At 37.8% G+C, this 18,762-nt stretch overlaps 2 protein-coding genes across 2 annotated transcripts; one reads left to right on the top strand and one right to left on the bottom strand.

Annotated features, from left to right (window-relative positions):
- On the top strand, window positions 1-2,336 carry LOC136264213 (tartrate-resistant acid phosphatase type 5-like). The gene is made up of 6 exons (XM_066058925.1): window positions 1-294; window positions 746-886; window positions 938-1,145; window positions 1,738-1,931; window positions 1,979-2,105; window positions 2,167-2,336. The coding sequence occupies exons 1-6, from the start codon at window positions 37-39 to the stop codon at window positions 2,208-2,210; spliced, it is 972 nt and encodes a 323-aa protein (XP_065914997.1). The 5' UTR covers window positions 1-36; the 3' UTR covers window positions 2,211-2,336.
- A 2,785-nt stretch (window positions 2,337-5,121) lies between these two features.
- Window positions 5,122-18,083, bottom strand: LOC136264235 (tartrate-resistant acid phosphatase type 5-like). Its single transcript, XM_066058948.1, has 9 exons — window positions 17,877-18,083; window positions 14,887-14,986; window positions 13,972-14,081; window positions 9,976-10,241; window positions 7,498-7,638; window positions 7,267-7,444; window positions 5,490-5,683; window positions 5,306-5,432; window positions 5,122-5,253 (listed from the first exon to the last, which is right to left on the bottom strand). Exons 2-9 carry the CDS (start codon window positions 14,979-14,981, stop codon window positions 5,201-5,203), a joined length of 1,164 nt encoding a protein of 387 aa, XP_065915020.1. The 5' UTR covers window positions 14,982-14,986; window positions 17,877-18,083; the 3' UTR covers window positions 5,122-5,200.
- Between the last annotated feature and the right edge of the window lie 679 nt (window positions 18,084-18,762).

Genomic DNA, 18,762 nt, shown 5'->3' with positions numbered 1-18,762 from the left:
CGCGAAAAATTAGCTAAGGGACCTGTGAGAAGTGGAATGCGTGTTTTCTGCGTACTAGCGGTGCTAACTTGTCTTAGCTGTGTCGTTAATGGAGAGCTGAATTTTCTCGTAGTTGCAGATTGGGGAGGCGATGGCACATGGCCGTATTACACTTTTGCACAGCAACACAACGCGGAACAAATGGGCAAAACCGCCGAGGAGATTGGTTCACAGTTTACTGTGGCACTTGGAGATAATTTTTATCCATTGGGTGTGACAGACGTAGACGATTCAAGATTTAAAGCAACCTTTGAAGTGAGTGTTGACTACATAGTTGCATAGGCACTGATGAGAGTCATGTGAATGTCATGTGATATAGTTGATCAACACACATACCTGGAATTTTAGATAGTTTGCATTTTTGTGAAAGCTTAGTATATCTATATTGGGTAGCAGCTAGTTGCCTTTTGTGGCTTTGCTGGAGCTCCACACCACACAATCTCTTGTGTAACATTTTTATACTAGCACCAACTTTAAAAAGTAAGGAAGACTGCAAAGGGATTAGGGAATCCACATGCTCAGCTAATCTGTATGTGAAAACAGTTTAAGTTGGGACTATTTTCCACCCAGAGCACTACATATTTTGGTTAAGTCTGTATGGTGGTGTTCCAAAGACCAATTGACTCGCATTCAAATGTTATTCCATTATTACATGTATCATACAGTCTTGCATTTACCCCACTTGAAGTTATTATTAATGTTGTAGGATGTTTTCACTGCTAAGTCACTCCAGTCAAGATGGTATATGGTAGCTGGTAATCATGATCACTATGGAAATGTTTCAGCTGAGATTGCATACACTGCGAGGTCACATCGTTGGTACATGCCAAGTTACTTCTACACTGAGGTATTGTAATAACTGTTATAAAAGACCACAATACAGATCAAAATGTTTCAGACAGTAACAATCCCTGATTCGAATGTTACGGCTCAGTTCGTTTTTATTGACACTATAATTCTTGATGGTTTGACTGATCTTGTCAGGAAGTGGTTGCCACCAAGTGGCCCTGCCTCTGTCAGTGCTGCTGAGGATCAGTGGGATTGGATTGAACAGACTTTAGCTTCATCTACTGCCAATTGGTTATTTGTACTGGGACATTATCCAGGTGAGTAATGCATTGAGCCAACCTGCTTACCAAACATAGTTATTGATATTTTTGTACTTGTGTTTCCTAAATAAATATAACGGACGAGCAATTACTATTCCATGTGCTGTATAGTACACATTTCTGACATTCACTAATAGTGGTTGTTGTGAGAGATTAAGGGATTCTGGAAGAATACCAGTTGTAAATAACAGCTCACAGCCAAAGGGACACTGTTCAAGATTGGCAGTCAACAAGCTATTGTTGTGTGAATTTCGCAGTATTGTACATTTTGTACCTCCTTATAAAAGCATCTATAAAATGCTATATTGCCCTGTGTTATACCATATGTACCTTCTAGTAGTGACCACAAGTCTGAAAGAAAGATTTTGGGATGTGACTTTTATTAGGCTATATAATTTGACTGCTCTATTAGAGTATCTCACAAGTGCAGGAGCTACTGTGGAACTTGTTAACCATGACACTTGACACCCGTGTAATCTAGACACTTGGCAGTTTGTGTGATTTTTATGCTAGTTTTGCAGCACCAACGTACTGATTTGTGAAATTTGTCACACACTATAATTATTATACTTGTGTTAATATTTTACAGTTTGGTCAATTTCTGAACATGGGCCTACGCAGACACTGGTGAACCGCCTGAGACCACTTTTGATAAAATACAATGTCACTGCTTATTTTTGCGGCCATGATCATGCCATGCAACACTTCCACGAAGAGAACAGCACAGTAGAGTACTTTGTGACTGGAGCTGGACACGATACTGATTCATCTCAACGACATCTTGTAAGTGATGTATTTCTAGAGTAGCTTTTTGTCATATCTTTTTTTAGAATGACGTACCACCACATTCACTTAAGTTCCATTATGGCCCAATAGATGCCTTTAAAACTCATGGGGCGTTTACTAGTGTCTCTATTAGCTCTACAGTAATGAATGTAACATATATTGATCATTCAGGTGAGTGTACTGTGTACTTCATCAATCACCTTCATTATTTTACGTTGTTTACATTGTGTAGGGAAGAAGCTGTATTTTTACAGCAAAAAGCCAACTAGAGATTGAGGTTGAGGTGTAAGGACAAAGGCTACAACTACTTATGTAAATATTTTTATTCTTTCTAAACAAATTTATTTATGAAGCACTCTGTACAAAATACATGCTATATTTTTTTAAATTAAAATTATAGTCAGTTACTTGGATAACAACCTTTTTGTTACGCCATCATGCAGCCGGCTGCTCTATTAGAGTATCTTCTGCTTATATATGTGTAACTAGTAACTACTAGGTCTTAACTTTGTTAGTACCTCGGCTTAATAGTAACACTAAGCAGTTAACTACTCTGAATACTGATCATACAGTCTGTTTACCTTATAAGACTTTAGCTACCTCTCTCCAATGCCAACTAATATGTATGCACTCTTGGCCAAACTGTTGAGGGTAGCTATAAAGTATTATTTTTAAAGTCAATTATTAAATGCACACCTATACAATACAAAGTGCTTGGAGCTTATAGCTAGTATAACACGGGGGGGGGAACAATGGTGCCACACTAAATTGAAAACTTTTGCTTGTGAGACAACGCAAATCACAGAAATGGCTGAACAGTCAGTCACTCCAACAGAGCAGTTACAATAGCTGGCTATCTGTATGACTGTTCTGTTAGAGTATATTATGGGGATATTAACTTCACAAAGTAACATTGTCTACAAGTAAACTCACAAGCCCAAAAGTGATTGCTATTCATTTAGAAAGTGCACTTTTATTAAATGGAAAAAAAGACAGTGGAAACCCATGGCCACGTAGATATTGAATCTATTGAAATCATGATGAGCAGTTGAATTTTGAGCACTGCTGTAAGCAAGCTACAACTGCTACATATCTAGTCAATTGTGTTATATATTATATCATATGCATTATAATATTAGCACCACTATTATACTACTACTTACTGAGTAGTCATGCATGAGGTAGTGCTGGAATATAAAATAACTAAAACACTGAGGAGAGAAAATGGTACTTTGAAATCTCATTAATGTTAGCCACCATGATGTTGAATGCTGGGTCAGTAATTAATTCATTTGGTCATGTCCCCTAACAGTATCTAATGTTCTGAAATATGATGGTACTGGTTATAATATATGCTGTATTAAAATTAGTAAAAATTGGTACAGGTTATAGGCATTAGTAACTATCAATCTGTGTATCAATGGGCACACTTTGCTTTCTGAGGAGGGGACTACTCAGGGTGTTCCATTGGCGATGCCAATGTATGCCCTGGGCATTAAGCCCCTGATTGATACATTGTCAATGGAGGATATATGGCAGATTTGGTACGCTGATGATGCCACTGCTTGCAGAAAGCTGGCTACTGTGTGTGATTGGTGGGAGTCACTTGTCTCCTCAGGACCTGACTTTGGTTACTATCCAAAACAATAAGACTTCTCTGATTGTTAAAGAAGCTTGTTACAATGAAGCTGTTTCATTGTTTAAGGGGACTGGAGTTTCCATCACTGTGGAGGGAAAACAACACCTTGGTGCTGCTTTGGGTTCACCTCCCTTTGTTGAATCGTTTGTTCATCAGAGTCTCAGTGTGGCAGCGGAAACTAAATGTTTTATCAGATTTCTCAGAAACTCATATGCAGCATTTTTCCATGGTGTAGTTGGTAAGTGGAATTCTTTTGGCTAGATGTGTTCCTGATATACAAGACCTTTTTCTCCGGCCCATTGGAGGAAGTTATTCAAACCAGATTCTTACCTACTCTTACTGGTCAATGTTCTTTCAATGTGAATGACAGATGTTTACTCTCCCTACCTACTAGGTTGGGTGGTTTGGACATAATTGATCCCTCAAAGTACTCAGCTTATCAGTTCTCTTCATCTGTCCATATAGCTGCACCAATGGTCAAGTTCAGTCTACTAACTATACTGTTAATGCCTCTGCTTCTCAGTTTGCCACTAAAAAGCTTGCTGTTGATGCTCATAACCATGAATTGCTTACCACTTTTAATGCTTTGATGCCCCAATTGTGTCCGAGGTTACAAAGAGCTGTTACACTATCTAGGGAGAAGGGCTCCTTCAGTTGGCTTGTGACACTTCCTTTGTCTGATCATGGCTTCGTATTACACAAGGGAGCTTTTCGTGATACCTTGTGTATTCGCTATGGGTGGCAACCATCATTGTTACCATCTAGTTGTGTTTGTGGCAAATCTTTTACCATTGATCATTGTTTGAGCTGTCCTTGTGGAGGATTTCCTTCTATCAGACATAACAAACTGCGCGATATTACAGCAGCTTTTTATCTAAAATTTGTCACAATGTTAGTATTGAACCATCTTTGCAACCACTTACTGGTGAGCTTTTCTCTTATCGCTCAGCTAATGTTGAGGATGTCACTCGGCTTGACATTAAGGCTGAGAGTTTTTGGGGTCGTGACAGGAGGTTGGCTTTCTTTGACAGGCATTAAAGTATTTAACCTGTTTGCTCCCTCCTATCTCTCCTCTTCAGACATTCAGTGCTTTCGCCGTGCGGAACTTAAGAGAAAGGGAAAACATGAGAGGGTTAGAGAGGTTGAAAGAGGCACCTTTTCTCCACTAGTTTTTTGGTTTTTTATAAAGATAACATGTGCAGTGTTAACAGTAAATGGTGCCAGATTACAGGCCCTTTTTGGATTATGAGTGATGCAAAGAAATAAAGCACTTAGTGGAAGAATTGCAACAAAACCTGTTGGTATCAATATCAATGTCATAACTCACTTATCTTCAATAATTATAAAATGTATAGTAATAGCTAACCATATGGTAATGAGTATCAAAGTGTTAGGCAAATACCCTATACACACCCCATTATTTACAATAGTTGAAGTACTACTATAGTATTCAAAACATGGCAGAAAGCTATATAGCTGCTTTATAGCACAGCAAATGTGCTAGCTTTTATCGGTAAGCAAAGCTAGTTGCATGTCCCCTTGATACTGTGTTTTAATATATAAATATTGGATGGATGTAACAGTGAAGATGTATCTACATATAATGTATAAAATGGTTGAAATTGTTTTATCCTTCTTTGTCCCTGGTTGTTTCTGTGGTATAAAAATACAAGTTGTTCCCTAAATAAATGAAATATGTGATAATATATGAACCAGTCACAACCATACTAACCTTCATAATCCACATATGTAACACTCATAATTGTAGAGTTAATGGTGACATGAGCAAATGCACCGATGGCACTAAAAAAATCCAAAGGGCCATAATGAAACTTTAGGGAGTTTTCAGGCACATCATCCTATAAGGACACATGCAATGACATTAAAATACACTAACTGGAGATATATACACTTACATTATGACTTCGTAAAAAGTTGGTGTTATGACCAGCTCCACTTACAAAATACTCTACAGAGCTATCCTCTTCATGGAGATGTTGCATGGTATGATCATGTCCACAAAAATAAGCAGTGACGTTGTATTCTATCAGTAGTGGTCTGAGGCACTCCACTAGTATTTCAGTAGGTCCATGCTCAGCTACTGACCAGACTATTGAACACATTAACAAATGAAGGCATAAAGCTACATTTATGAGAGGAAAATACAAACACACATTTTGCTATAGTCTATTCACATTTAACTGAGTCCATGTTGTTCCTAAATGTCTTCCATAACAAAAGACAACATTGCTTTAAAGCTCTTCAAATACTAAAGCTATTCATATATCAAATTACTGTAAGATACATTACATATATATTCAGTATTGGGCTGTTTTTGGCATAAAACATGAAAGAGAAAATATGCATGTTCACTGCTTTGATGTTGCTACAGAAGTTGAAAAGAGATATGTGAAAGCTGAACATCTAGACTGTACTACAGTAGGACCTTGATTATCCGAATCTCGATTACCCGAACCCTTGATTATCACAGTATAAGTGACTGTTCTATTAGAGTATTACGTCGTTAGGTGAATGTTATAATAGAGTAGGCGTATGTTCTATTAGAGTAGTTCAACAGAACTCTGTATATAAATGAATGGGCAAACAAATTTACTTATCTAAACACTTTTGTGATTTAACTGGTACATAGGTGTTCGGATAATGGGGTCCTAGTGTACATACAACATATTGATACACACTTTCTAGCTTAGTGGCTAAAGAATAACAGGTTCATAGCCTCTCATAATTACCCTGTCATTATTGGCGGTAAGCCAGCACCTTCATGGCCCAAAACACTTCATATAACTTTCTACAAAATTTAATACTTTTGTAAGTGTCTATACTGACCGACTGATTGACTGGTGGGTTAACGAACTAACCAATACCATCAGACAAATGTAACTCATTAATTTTTAACACTACAGGTTTGACTTTCACAATTAGACATTGCTTTGGTCTTTGACATAACACATCACAATACATGCATCACGGACGTAAATACACCTTCGTTCTATTTCTTTTCACTCAAACATTATACTGATCAAAAGGCCTATTGTACACTGAGGTACAAGTTATCCCTAGTGTTCCACCCTCTTTGGGACTACATTACGGTTGAGCTGGATCCTCAAAAACATTTAATAACTCACGGACGCAATTAACATTATCTTGAAATTTGGCTCATTTGTAGCACTGCTTGACCCGCTAAAATTATTTCAAAATCTTTTTGTTCAAATATCAGACATAATGTCTACAGCCATTCAAAATTTCACCATACATTTGATAGTGTCTATTACAGCCCTTTCCAGAACTTGCAATGGAGGTGTCTGTTGTTGACACTTTGCTGTCACCACTAATCATCTGGTTTACTGAAATGTTAACTCTCTTGAGAAAAATTCACTTTTAATTTTTAGCTGTTTTTCAGGATCCAGCTCGGCTTGTACATACTATAGTACTGTTAAAACCTGCAAGAGAAAACTAGTGTGATCCATTATTAAGTGCCATGTTAGCATGTTAGTGTGTTTATATGTACTGGGTTTCAATCCACTACAGGGAAAGTTCCATAAACAATTTATAGCACTGCCTTGCTTTTGCTATACAAAAAAAATCATCTGGTACTTTATTTAATCCATGAATTGTGCTTTCCTACAGCACTCACAACAATGCTATAACATAAATGTTCAACCCTTTTCTTACCCGGGTGGTGTCCTAGTACAAATAGCCATTGAGAAGTTGAAGCAGCTAGTGTGTTTTCAATCCATAACCACTGAGGATCTGACTCATTTGCTGGTGAGCATCCCTGATCACTAGTTGAGAGTAGTTCCGTGTCAATGAACACAAACTGAATTATAAAATTTGGACTAATTTTAAATTCCTGAAAAGCATACATAATACAAGGATCCCCATTATAGTAAACAATGACGTTACCTCAGTGTAGTAATAGTTTGGCATGTACCATCGATGTGATTTTTTGGTATATGCAATTTGTGCTTCAGTACTTCCATAGTGATCATGATTACCAGCTACCATGTACCATCTTGACTGGAGTGACTCAGCTGTGAACACACTCTATGAATGACAAATACAGAAATTATTTTAGAAACAATCTATTTAGTAGTGTATACTTATAAGTAAAAGGAATTTTAAGTTTGATTAGGGATCACAGAAATAAAAACTAGGGAGACAAGGGAGGTCACCTATACCTGCAGATATACTAGTCCACATTTTTAATCCCTAATTCAGTCCACTAGTATATCTCCAGACCTCCCTTGTTTCTGTACTTTTTGTTTCTATGATCCCTAATCAAACCAAAAATCCTAATTTTTCCTTATACTTATTTGTTTATATTTTTTGTAAAATTATTATGACTGGTGAACACACGTTTACCACATCAAAAGAAGGATGGTACCAGCCAAAGTTAATGTTTTCGTCTGAACGCATCCCAGCTATCAATTACTGACTTGAAAGTGAAGTGGCCATTATGCTTTGCTTTCAAATACGTTCAGCCCATCCATAAAACAGTGCCACAAATGAGGGGAAAAGCACCTCTGCAACCGATCCAGACACCACAAAGAATATGGACAATTTGCGAGCCCAAACTACTCAAAATAAAAGTGGCTATTACGCTCCACTTTCACCTACTTCAGTCGCTACAGAGTGCTGCTACAAATGAAGAACAGTACCAGAAGCGCCTCTGCAATCAATCCAGTCACCACGGAAAATACGGGCAACAAGGATAATCTCAAGTATAATAATTAACACAAAAGCCACATACTGCTATCTTTGTGAATCAACACTTTGCATTGTCAACAAAAAGAACTGGAAAACAAAGGAGAACAAAGGCAAGTCCTAGAGCGTGCATTTTATGTACTGCAGTTGGTGAAAAGGCACACCTCGGGATGAAGTGACGTCGAACAATGCAGAAATCAAGCCCATAACCTTACCCATTGTTGAGTTATGCTTTGCCTGAGGCATCAGTTAGTCAGTTAGTCAGGGCAACATAAAATTCTGTTAAATATAAAATTTGAAAAATTTAATACAAACGACATTCAGGAAGGGTTTGAGGTCAGTCTGAAGACAGTTTTGGGCTTAGCTGTGTCATGATGGAAAATTGAGGCTGGTTATCAGGTCCAGATCCCTAATATGCAGTACTACCACACTGTATGATAAAATGGATGTTCACATGTTTTTGTAAATAATTTAAAATTGAGACAAAGCAATTTTGCAGTTTTACGAAGCCTTACAAACTGCGCCACTAATCACATAGGCTACACTGGGGCCTGTGTCCCTCAGCTCCTGCTGTGACCCCATTGTCAGTAAATCTTGCATTTCACATGATTTAAACCAACAGTCTCTCACAACACTAGTCTCATGAACCAGATCCTGTTCCTTGGGGGCAGCGCTTATCAATTGGAGATTATAAGCACCCCCTTGAGAGCACCATATATCTATATTTTATTATTTCATGGGTGGAGTTGATGAGAAGGTGTGTAAGATGGTACACCACATACATTAATATAGTTTGCACATGTGTAGTAAACATATACAGTAGGACCTCGATTATCTGAACTTCGATTATCTGAACCCTTGATTATTTGAACAGTAGCAGTGACTGTTCTATTAGGGTATTTTGTCAACAGGTGTATGTTTTATTAGAGTAGTTCAGCAGAGCTCTGTATATAATCAATGGGCTTCATTTATCCGAACAAATTCACTTATCTGAACACTTTTGTGATTCAGCTGGCACACAGGTGTTCAGATAATGGAGGTCCTACTGTACAGTATGTGTGCAAACACTTGATTGTCATTATAACGTGGTCCCTGCACATAGGACAGGTACCAGTACTAGTTCAAAATAAAACAATACAGCAGAGAATGTCACTGAATTATCAATAAAACAAGAATACAAAGTTTTAATTTGACAATTACAAACTTCCCAAATTCAACAAACATGCTATGTTTAAGCATTCACAGGTACCTTTCTCTATACACAAGCAAACACATGTATGTTATAGTGTTGCACCGATAATCGGATCGGTTATCGGAAAAACCATATATCGGCTTGTTTTTTTGTATATCGGTATCGGATCGGCACCACACTGAAAAAAGCAGCAGATACAGATATGTGTATGTGTTTAGAAATACATGCTCATGTACACCAAATGATGTGTTATTACTGCTTCAGTGTACTGTCAGCTGTTGTTGTAGCAACACTGCTGCTATAAACAAGCTAAATTGGTATATATATACTTCACAATCGAATTTCTAGTAAAAATTGCTACAAAATAGATATGATCTGCTATATCGGATCGGCTACATTCATCGACTTGAAAACACTATTCAATATCGGTTATCGGAATATCGGCAAAATCTCATATCGGTGCAACACATGTATGTTATGCTTACTTCAAATGTAGTATTAAACCTTGAGTCATCTACATCTGTCACACCATGGTCATAAAAGTTATCACCAAGTCCTACAGTGAATTGTGAGCTAATTTCCTCTGCCTTTCTACCCATTTGATGGGCAACATCTTTCTGTGCTGACGTGTAGTATGGTGAGGTGGGCTGTCCTCCCCAGTCTCCCACTACAAGAAAACTCAAGTTATTCCTTCGAATTGTATGATAATGTTTTTCATCATCTTCTTCTTCTTCAAGAGTAACAACCAGTACTAGAACAATACAAATTATGTATCAACATTATAGTCTTCCTCTAAGAGGTATGCTTTAATTTGTTCTTTTACACTACATCAGTACACTGGAGTCTGTGGTCTGGGAAGGTCAGATTATAATTGGCTTTGAAACTTAGTAACTAAAACTTTATGAAATAGTTTGTGTTTACTGCTGTTACACAGTACAGATTCTATTAAAATAAGCTAATTCTGCTTGTGGGTAAAGTAATAATTAATTACACATTGATACAGTTAATTTGACTCTTGTTTACAAAGTGGCTGTTCAACTAGAGTGTTTCACATGTAAGTGTATGTTCTATTAGAGTATTTGAACAAAGTTCTGCATAATAAATAATGGGCTTCATTTATCCAACTAAATATTTTGCCATCGGTTTGGATAACTGAATATTTATCATATAAACTAACTAAGGTACTCGTAAGTGTAGTGTTATACAGGGAGAATTAAATGGCATGTAGAGTGCCCATGCTTATATTCAAGCAAAAACCGTTCTACTGAGGTTTATTCTACATCCATGCTCTTAAGAAGTAGTATGCAATAAGCAATAGCCATTAAAAGTTATATTTTTTAAAAACTGTGTCACCTTTAATGCTATACCTTCATCTCCTAATTGTTCGATTATTCAATATCTTCGCCTTTGTAACAAAATTTCTTACAATTTAAAATCTGCTATTGCTTTAGTCAGACACAAAAACACGCACACATACACACAACACATACTACACACAACACATACTACACACAACACATACTACACACAACACATACACACAACACATACTACACACAAGCACACACCCACCCACCCACTACATGCACACAAAGCAAAGCCTTTGGCTACCATGATAGTCAGTCATGCCTACCCAGCAAACTAGTACTGGGACATCTGCACACAATTCAGGTACTTTGAGTCAGTGCAGGCAAATCCTTGACTATTAACCTGCAGGAGGCTGTGTGGTCTCACAGATGAAGGTGTGGCCTACTTGTACCTTCACCCGCTGTGTGAGACATGGACAGTTGGCATTTGCCTCAATGGGTGCCCATTGATGTTACAGTTAAGTGAGCTGCTTCCCCAGGCCACCAGGTCCCTATTTGACCCTCAATACCCAGTGCCATAAAAGTGCGAGTGTATTAACAGATACTTTTAAGTATGCTGTTCAACAAAACTGTATGATACATTATAGTAGCTACTGTACTTGATTAAATGCCGCATGTTTATTACATTACTTCATAAAATCAATGAGGTGACTATTCGAATTTGACTACCACTCAATGCTTGGAAACAATCTTGAAGCTTTAATTTTCAAAATCAATCGTTGTACCACTTAAGTATGGCTACTATTGAAGGTTCATGTACAGTAATTATAGTAACACCTTAAAATAGTAATCTATATATATAGCACTAGGATGGGGCAACACAACACAGTTCTTAAAATAGTAATCTATATAGCACTATGATGGGGCAACACAACACAGTTGTTTTTTTTCAATTGTGTGTTCCTTTATAGCAGTACGGTGAGTGATAGCGATAGAACTGTGTATAGGTATCTGCACTGCTCAAAGGCTTCTTTATGTTTTACTATTCTGAAACTATCAAAAGGATTGGTTGTCAGGGGGGCATAGCTACAATCAAGGTAAACGAGGCAGTTGCCTTGGTAAAAGTTTGGAAACAATATTCAAATGAAGGGAATTTAGTACTGTAAAAGACCAATAATAGAGCAGTCATGTTTGCCCCGCTTGAATGACTTGCCAGCTCAAATGGGTACAGTAGTGATGAAGAAATTGTACTTTGTGTGGGAGGATCAAAAGTGCTGAACTGTACTGTACTTTCCATACAGTAGAAATTAGCTATACAACTGTATGAGCTATACAGTACCTGATAATTGATACAGTTATGCAGTACAAAGGAATGTTACGAAAACAATCCCACTCAGCCAGCACGTGTGTGACATTGACCAGTTTGTGCTACAACTTGATAGTCTGATCACCGAAAATTAGGACTCAAGATAAAATGCTCCGAGCAAGATGACAACATAAACACTGCCTATGCTTGTGTATATAAAATTACTAGTGTTGCACCGATATGAGATTTTGCCGATATCGGCAAAATCGCATATCAGTGCAACACTAGTAATTTTGTAGTAAATGCCTATATTTCTGCAAATTTTACTAGAAACATGCAGGGTTTCATTTAGGGGAAGGGCAGGGAGGGGGGGCTTGCCCCTCTTGACAAATTTTTGCCTCCTTAAATTTTAAGCAATAGTATAAATTAAAGTGGCTCAGGATGCATCATAAGCAACCTAAGAGAATCTAAATCCTGGAGTGGCATGTCATTCTCAGGGACACGAGAAGGCACCAGAAGAGATTTATGGAGTTTAAAATAAAATAAAATTTCTGGAGTGGCATGTTATTTGTACCTGAGAATGTGCCAGAAGCAACTTGATAGTCTATTGGGAATGGCCCCTAGATGCTGTGCACTTAAAAGTAAGCACAGAGATGCTTCACTATCAACCCTCCTTACTCTGATAAAACTGTATCTTGCCCCCCTTTCGATGAAGGCCTAAACATGATTATATATGATCAATTTAACTTGCATATTGTCACTGTAGTACTAAAACAATAACATTTAAGCAGTAATAACAACACTGCTATACAGGAGAATACAATAAATGTATTTATAAACATTGTGTGGTGCACGTGAGCATGCATTTCTAAATGAATACATATATCTATTATATCTGCTGCATTTTCTGTCATGGTGCCGACCTGATACCAATGTACAAAATATACAGCCGATACATGGTTTTTCTGAAAACTGATCCAAATATCAGTACAACATTAACTATACAGCACTCAGGGGTTAATACACCACTTGGCTTTGTGATATCCTCTTGATACACCCCTTCATGCCGTATTTTCTGTACACATGTGCGGCAGTGCTTCAACTGTAACGTGTTGTGTGTTAAAAGCATGCGCATACTTTTTAACCTATAGGGGTACAATAATTTAATTGCAGCGAGGCTGACTACTCCATTAAAGTATCTCAATCGCCTGTCTATTAATTTCATCTATTTAAAAATGATTGTGCGGAGCTACTTTTCTTATCAGGTCTTTAGTTCAAGCATTAATTCTATTCATGTCAAACAAAAATTTGAAACTACTTTTTTTTTAAATTCACCACTTCCAGGCGGAAGCGAGTATTAAAAATTGACTTCCGCACAATTGCTGCTAATTTTACTACTGCTTGCCCATCCAAAATTCAACAGCCGTATCTTGAAAGCCGGCAACTAGTTCATATTGTATCCAGGCTTGTAATAAGAGTGCACAGTGATCTGGTTAAATGCTACGATGATAAGTGTTTTCATTTGCAAATAAGGTCAACCACAGTAATGATTACAGTTAAGCCACACTACTAATGTGATTGCTTGGATAACAACTGTACTGAGCCCTGTTGAATTGGTTCAGGGGAAGGTATTTTAAAAAATCTCAAGTCTCTGTTTATAAAATCTCAGTTTATAAAATCATGTTAAACAGCTGGGTAGACTGGAGCAATGTGAGTAAAGTTTCTTGCTCAAGGAAACAACATCAGCAACTGGACATTGAACCTGGAACCTTTGATTGCCACCCACACACATGCACGGACATGCGCACGCACACACACACACACACACACACGCACGTACGTACACACACACCACAAACACAACTCACTTATGGAGACAGCAATTACTATCAATAGTAAAGCAATGATTGTGATGCTATAATACAAACGTCTTCTTTTAAAGTTATGTTCCTGTGGCTCCTTGATAAGTTGATCATCACTGTAATAAGAAAATTGATGATCAACTTAAGTGTGGTGGCACAAGCTTGTGCACTTTATGAGTCTAAGCTACCTCTTTACTTTGACAAACATCCTACTTAGAGCACACCTCTGTGCATACTGTATGTACAAATGTAGAGTGTTACCGTGTGTGTGTGTGTGTGTGTGTGTGTGTGTGTGTGTGTGTGTGTGTAGTGTGTGTGTGTGTTTGCAGCAGCTCAAGAGCTCATAAGTGTCGCAAGCTCATAAGCTCAAAAGCACCACTTTCGGCACTTAATAATCTCCTGGTGTTAGTGATGCACCAATACCACATTTTCGCTACCGATCCAATACCAAGTATATTTTAGATGGAAATTGCTGATACTGATCCAGTACCAATACTTTGTCACACTGTGGCATTATTCACAAAGATAATTGATAGACTAGCTTACATAAACTGGTTTTGTGGCCACTAAACATGAGGATTAACAATTATTTATGGTTTCAATGAATCTTATTTCGTGGCTTACTGTTGTTTCCACTAATAATGCTAATGGCTGGCTTCTTTCAAAGAATTCATGGCTTATATCACTCCATTTGACATGCTGTGTATGTCGCCATCTAGAAAGAATTCAGATGATGTCATACAAAGCATGGGCATTTATAGTTTTACCGATACCAGTCCGATACTGTCAAAATAGAGCCGATACCGATACTAAATCAGTGCATCACTAGTGCGTGCGTGCGTGCGTTTGTGTGTGTGTGGAATCTGCGTATGTGCATGAGTACAAATACCTGGTCCAGCTGTGAGACTAACGTACACTCACCCTATAGTTCCATACTGGTGTGGTGAACCTTGTAGTACAGGTGTTTGATCACCATCATCATCATCATCACAGTTGACTGAGTGATAGTGTGACATCACCACTGTATATACAACAAATGAAATACATACATATTTAAAAATAAATAAATAAATTATAAGTAATTAATTAATTAACCCTTCGAACTCAATGAAGTGCGAACTATAGGCAGAACTTCAGGTTCCTACATGTAAACACTTTTATACAATACTAAGAGTACTTTTGAAACAAAGCGATGAACAGCAGACGTCGCCTTGCTGGAACTTGACGGCACTTTTAATGATATGAGTGTCCATTATAAGAACACGTGATCTATTGTATACCACTACATTCTTTAGCGCATGAGGATTCTAATGGCGCTTAGTTTAAGGCCATAGCACCAAGTAAGGCGAAGATATTCTTTGTTTAAAAGCAGTGTACAGCCATGGCGGACATTTGATGAAGAAGGATGTTTTCTAAGCGATGTGATGAAAGGTGTTGTACCCAACTGCACTGATCGATGCTTGGTGCCATTTTATCGTGAAGTTCATGGTGTAGTGGCTGTGGGATCTTTCTATCAATAGTACTTGCAAAGTTTTTTTAGTTTGTATAGAGGCATGCGTCAAAGCCTAAATATAGGCTTACAAGGTTCGAAGGGTTAAATATATTGTTGCTATACTGTCTATAAATAGAACAGTAATAGAGAGCAAATATGGAATTTCCACTTGTGAGAATCAAAGTTCCTGTAAAATATACAGTATATTTTCCATACAACAGAAAAATCCATTAAAAGCTTGGTCAAAAATTTAAACAACTTTTAGAGGAATAAATTTCTTACTGAGCACTTGACTAGACCACAGGGCTAGTTTAGAACTCTCTGTATCAAAATTACAATTCCATTAAGCCTATATGGTTTTTTTCGTCTTCTTAGCTGTCAAGCAATGATGCAAAAACGACAAGCATGTAACTTGTAATGGCTTCCATAATGCATACAAAAAATTCTATAACGTGGGTATAATAAATTATGTTGGACTAACAAGGTGGTGTTATTATTGTGATGGTCTTATTGGTACACAGTATAGGTATGAATAAACAAATCAGAGAGATGTCATATCATTCAGTACAATAAATCAGTCCACTATGATAGCAAGTGAATAGCAATACATTGTATCAATAGCCAAGACTCAGTCCTGAGTATTGATAGTACTTGTACTTTACAATACCTATATAATGAATACCTGTTTATAGGAGGCCAACATCATAAAGAACATAAAGAATATGCATTTTATTAATGTTCTCTATGGCAACTTGTGGTTGATCAGCATGATGGAATTGGTCCCACGCTTTTAAACCTAATGAGTACTTATCAACTACGCATTGGGGAAATAATGTGAGGCTGGATACCCAGTGTTAGGGTAGCTACTTTTTAAAAGTAACTCTTTACTTATTACTAGTACTTGCAACAAAAACTATTCAGCATATTTCTCATAAAGTAACTATAATAATATTACATTGTGTGCATAGCCTTAAGCTACACTGTATCACGTGTGCAACTACTACCTTATCACATGACATGATCGTGTTGTTGGACAGTGTGTAAATCTTGTACTGAAAGAGAAAGTAGCTAGTACCAATACTTAAATAAAATAGCCACCACTACCACTCAACAACCACTACAGATTCACCTCTGACATACGAAGCTATACATTTCTGGACCCAACCCTATTTTGTAGCCACTACTATTCTAAGCCTGGGTACATCCCTGTGTCATGGAAAGTAAAATAATGTAACAATACAAATTATACTATGGAGTGTGTGCCTTTTTCAAAAATCTTTAAAAGGTGTACTAGCAGTGTACATCTCCCAACATTGTGTGTGTGTATGTGTGTGTACGTGTGTGCGGTTAGCAAGCAATAAGGCTAGATAAACTTTTTTTCATTAAGTCTGTTTTTCTGATAAGCGGGTGGACAGCACTGCTAATCATAAGCAAGTATATAAGTGTTATGCGCCTATCAATGTAATGCCCGACTACCACAGGTAAGGGCTGAAGGTTGGGGTAATGGACCGCTAATTTTCCCCGAGGTGGTGGGGATTTGTCATTGTCTAAGAAGCATACCAATGCAGCATTTCATGGATGCTGACTTACTATCTGTGTCATTCGAAGTAACTTGCAACCAGAATAGCTACACTGTGACAGATCACGTACACGCAATGGGCGATTGTGCAAAGCCCCACTAACTCCGGGTTTCGTTACTGGGATATGTATCACCAGTACTTTCCCAGTAGGTGGGGCATTGTAATTTTCAGGGATGCAAATCCCCACCTTCTCCTACCTCAGCCCATACCTGTGGTAGTGGGGCTTTACATTGATAGGTGCATTAATCCATGAGAAAGCTAAAAAATCTTCAAATCAAAAATTACCAAATCAGTAGTGACTTGATCCACCAGTAACTAGGCATACACTAAAAGGAGCCACAATAGTATATAGGGATCCAGACCTTCTTTTGCATCTAACATTATGTTGATTTCCAGTTATAAACTGATCATAGTGAAAGACTCACGTGAGGCTATCCTATCACTACACAGGAAAAGTTACAGTAGAATACACACAATTCTACAATAGGTTTACTTGCTCTGTAAAATCAAGAGTTCATAATCTTTTTTATACATTATGAACTCTTGGTAAAATTAATGCCAAATTGAACACTGCAACAGCCATTATTTTTGTTGCCATAGCTGTGTTCCATTTCCACATTGTGCCTTTTCCCATGCTGCATTTGTTAGCAAAAGGTTAAGATTTCTTTTTGGGAGTGAGAAATGTTTCTTGTTACACTGGACACACGTGATCCAAATGCACATAATTATGTACACAGGGTGGAAACGAGAAACGGGTTGGGATAAGAAACTAGTAATATAGTATAAAATGAGCGCGACTGAATAACTGTAACATATACTAAGCTTATAGGATGGCTCACCTATTTTAATTTAATAAGAATGGAGCAGTGTACAAGACAGTGCGGTCGCTACCTTCGTTACAAGTAGCCGCCTTAGGCGCTCCCAGTAGTCTCACACGTACTTCCTGTAGATTGCTTGTAAGTAGTCTAGTTTGCAAGGAGTACTGTTCATGTCACAGAGACCCGAGACTCCTGACTACGCCCGTTTATTGAGGAATTCACGAAACGGTTATAGTAAGCGGAACGTGTTTGACTAGCACGCGCCATGCATAATCTGGACGGTCCCAAATCTGCAAATTATCCTTAGCATGACCTGGAAAATCAGGACAACGGCACACAGCTGCATGCAGGACACTTTTGGTTGGTCCATTGACACATGCAGGTTTAGTTTCAATTTTCAAAACCTCATGCAGGCCACCAAAAAAATTTTTTTGGTTGCTATAATGAGGTGGTTTAATTAATGAAGTGTGTATATGTGAATATTTTACTTAATTAATAGGTCTGTACCACCAAGAGTTCATAATATAAAAAGAGAGAACTCTTGGCACCACTCTGAGCCGGCACAGCTGGCTGTTCAGTGATGATTAGCACTGCTGCTGCTTTAGTTCTCTGCATGATGTACCGTATAGCGGGTTATTTTCGAAACAGAAATTTTCGTACAAGAAGCAAAATCTGAATTTCGAAAGATTTTAATTTCGATGAGTGCATATTTCGAAGTCCGGATGGATTTCAAATAAACGGAAATTCGTGTCACAAATTATGAAGATGCGTGAATGTTTGCCGAAAACTGACTTACTGGTGGAATAATCCCCATTCCTGTGCACTGGAGAGAAGACTGAGTGAGTCTTGGGTGGAGTAAACTGACTGGCACGATCACGCTCGATCATAGCTAGCTCATAGTATCCTG

The sequence above is a fragment of the Dysidea avara genome, chromosome 8 (assembly GCF_963678975.1).
Source record: "Dysidea avara chromosome 8, odDysAvar1.4, whole genome shotgun sequence".
Lineage (NCBI taxonomy): Eukaryota > Metazoa > Porifera > Demospongiae > Dictyoceratida > Dysideidae > Dysidea > Dysidea avara.
This window is presented reverse-complemented; position numbering and strand designations above follow the sequence as displayed.

Excerpts from the sequence above, each read along its gene's own strand:
- LOC136264235 (XM_066058948.1), bottom strand. The coding sequence starts at position 14,981 with ATGTCACACTATCACTCAGTCAACTGTGATGATGATGATGATGGTGAT. Across the intron at positions 7,445-7,497 it reads CAAACTATTACTACACTGAG|GAATTTAAAATTAGTCCAAA; the intron begins GTAACGTCATTG and ends TATGCTTTTCAG. Across the intron at positions 5,684-7,266 it reads TGTACTAGGACACCACCCGG|TCTGGTCAGTAGCTGAGCAT; the intron begins GTAAGAAAAGGG and ends TGTGTTCAATAG.
- LOC136264213 (XM_066058925.1), top strand. The coding sequence starts at position 37 with ATGCGTGTTTTCTGCGTACTAGCGGTGCTAACTTGTCTTAGCTGTGTC. Across the intron at positions 1,146-1,737 it reads TGTACTGGGACATTATCCAG|TTTGGTCAATTTCTGAACAT; the intron begins GTGAGTAATGCA and ends AATATTTTACAG. Across the intron at positions 2,106-2,166 it reads AACATATATTGATCATTCAG|GGAAGAAGCTGTATTTTTAC; the intron begins GTGAGTGTACTG and ends TACATTGTGTAG.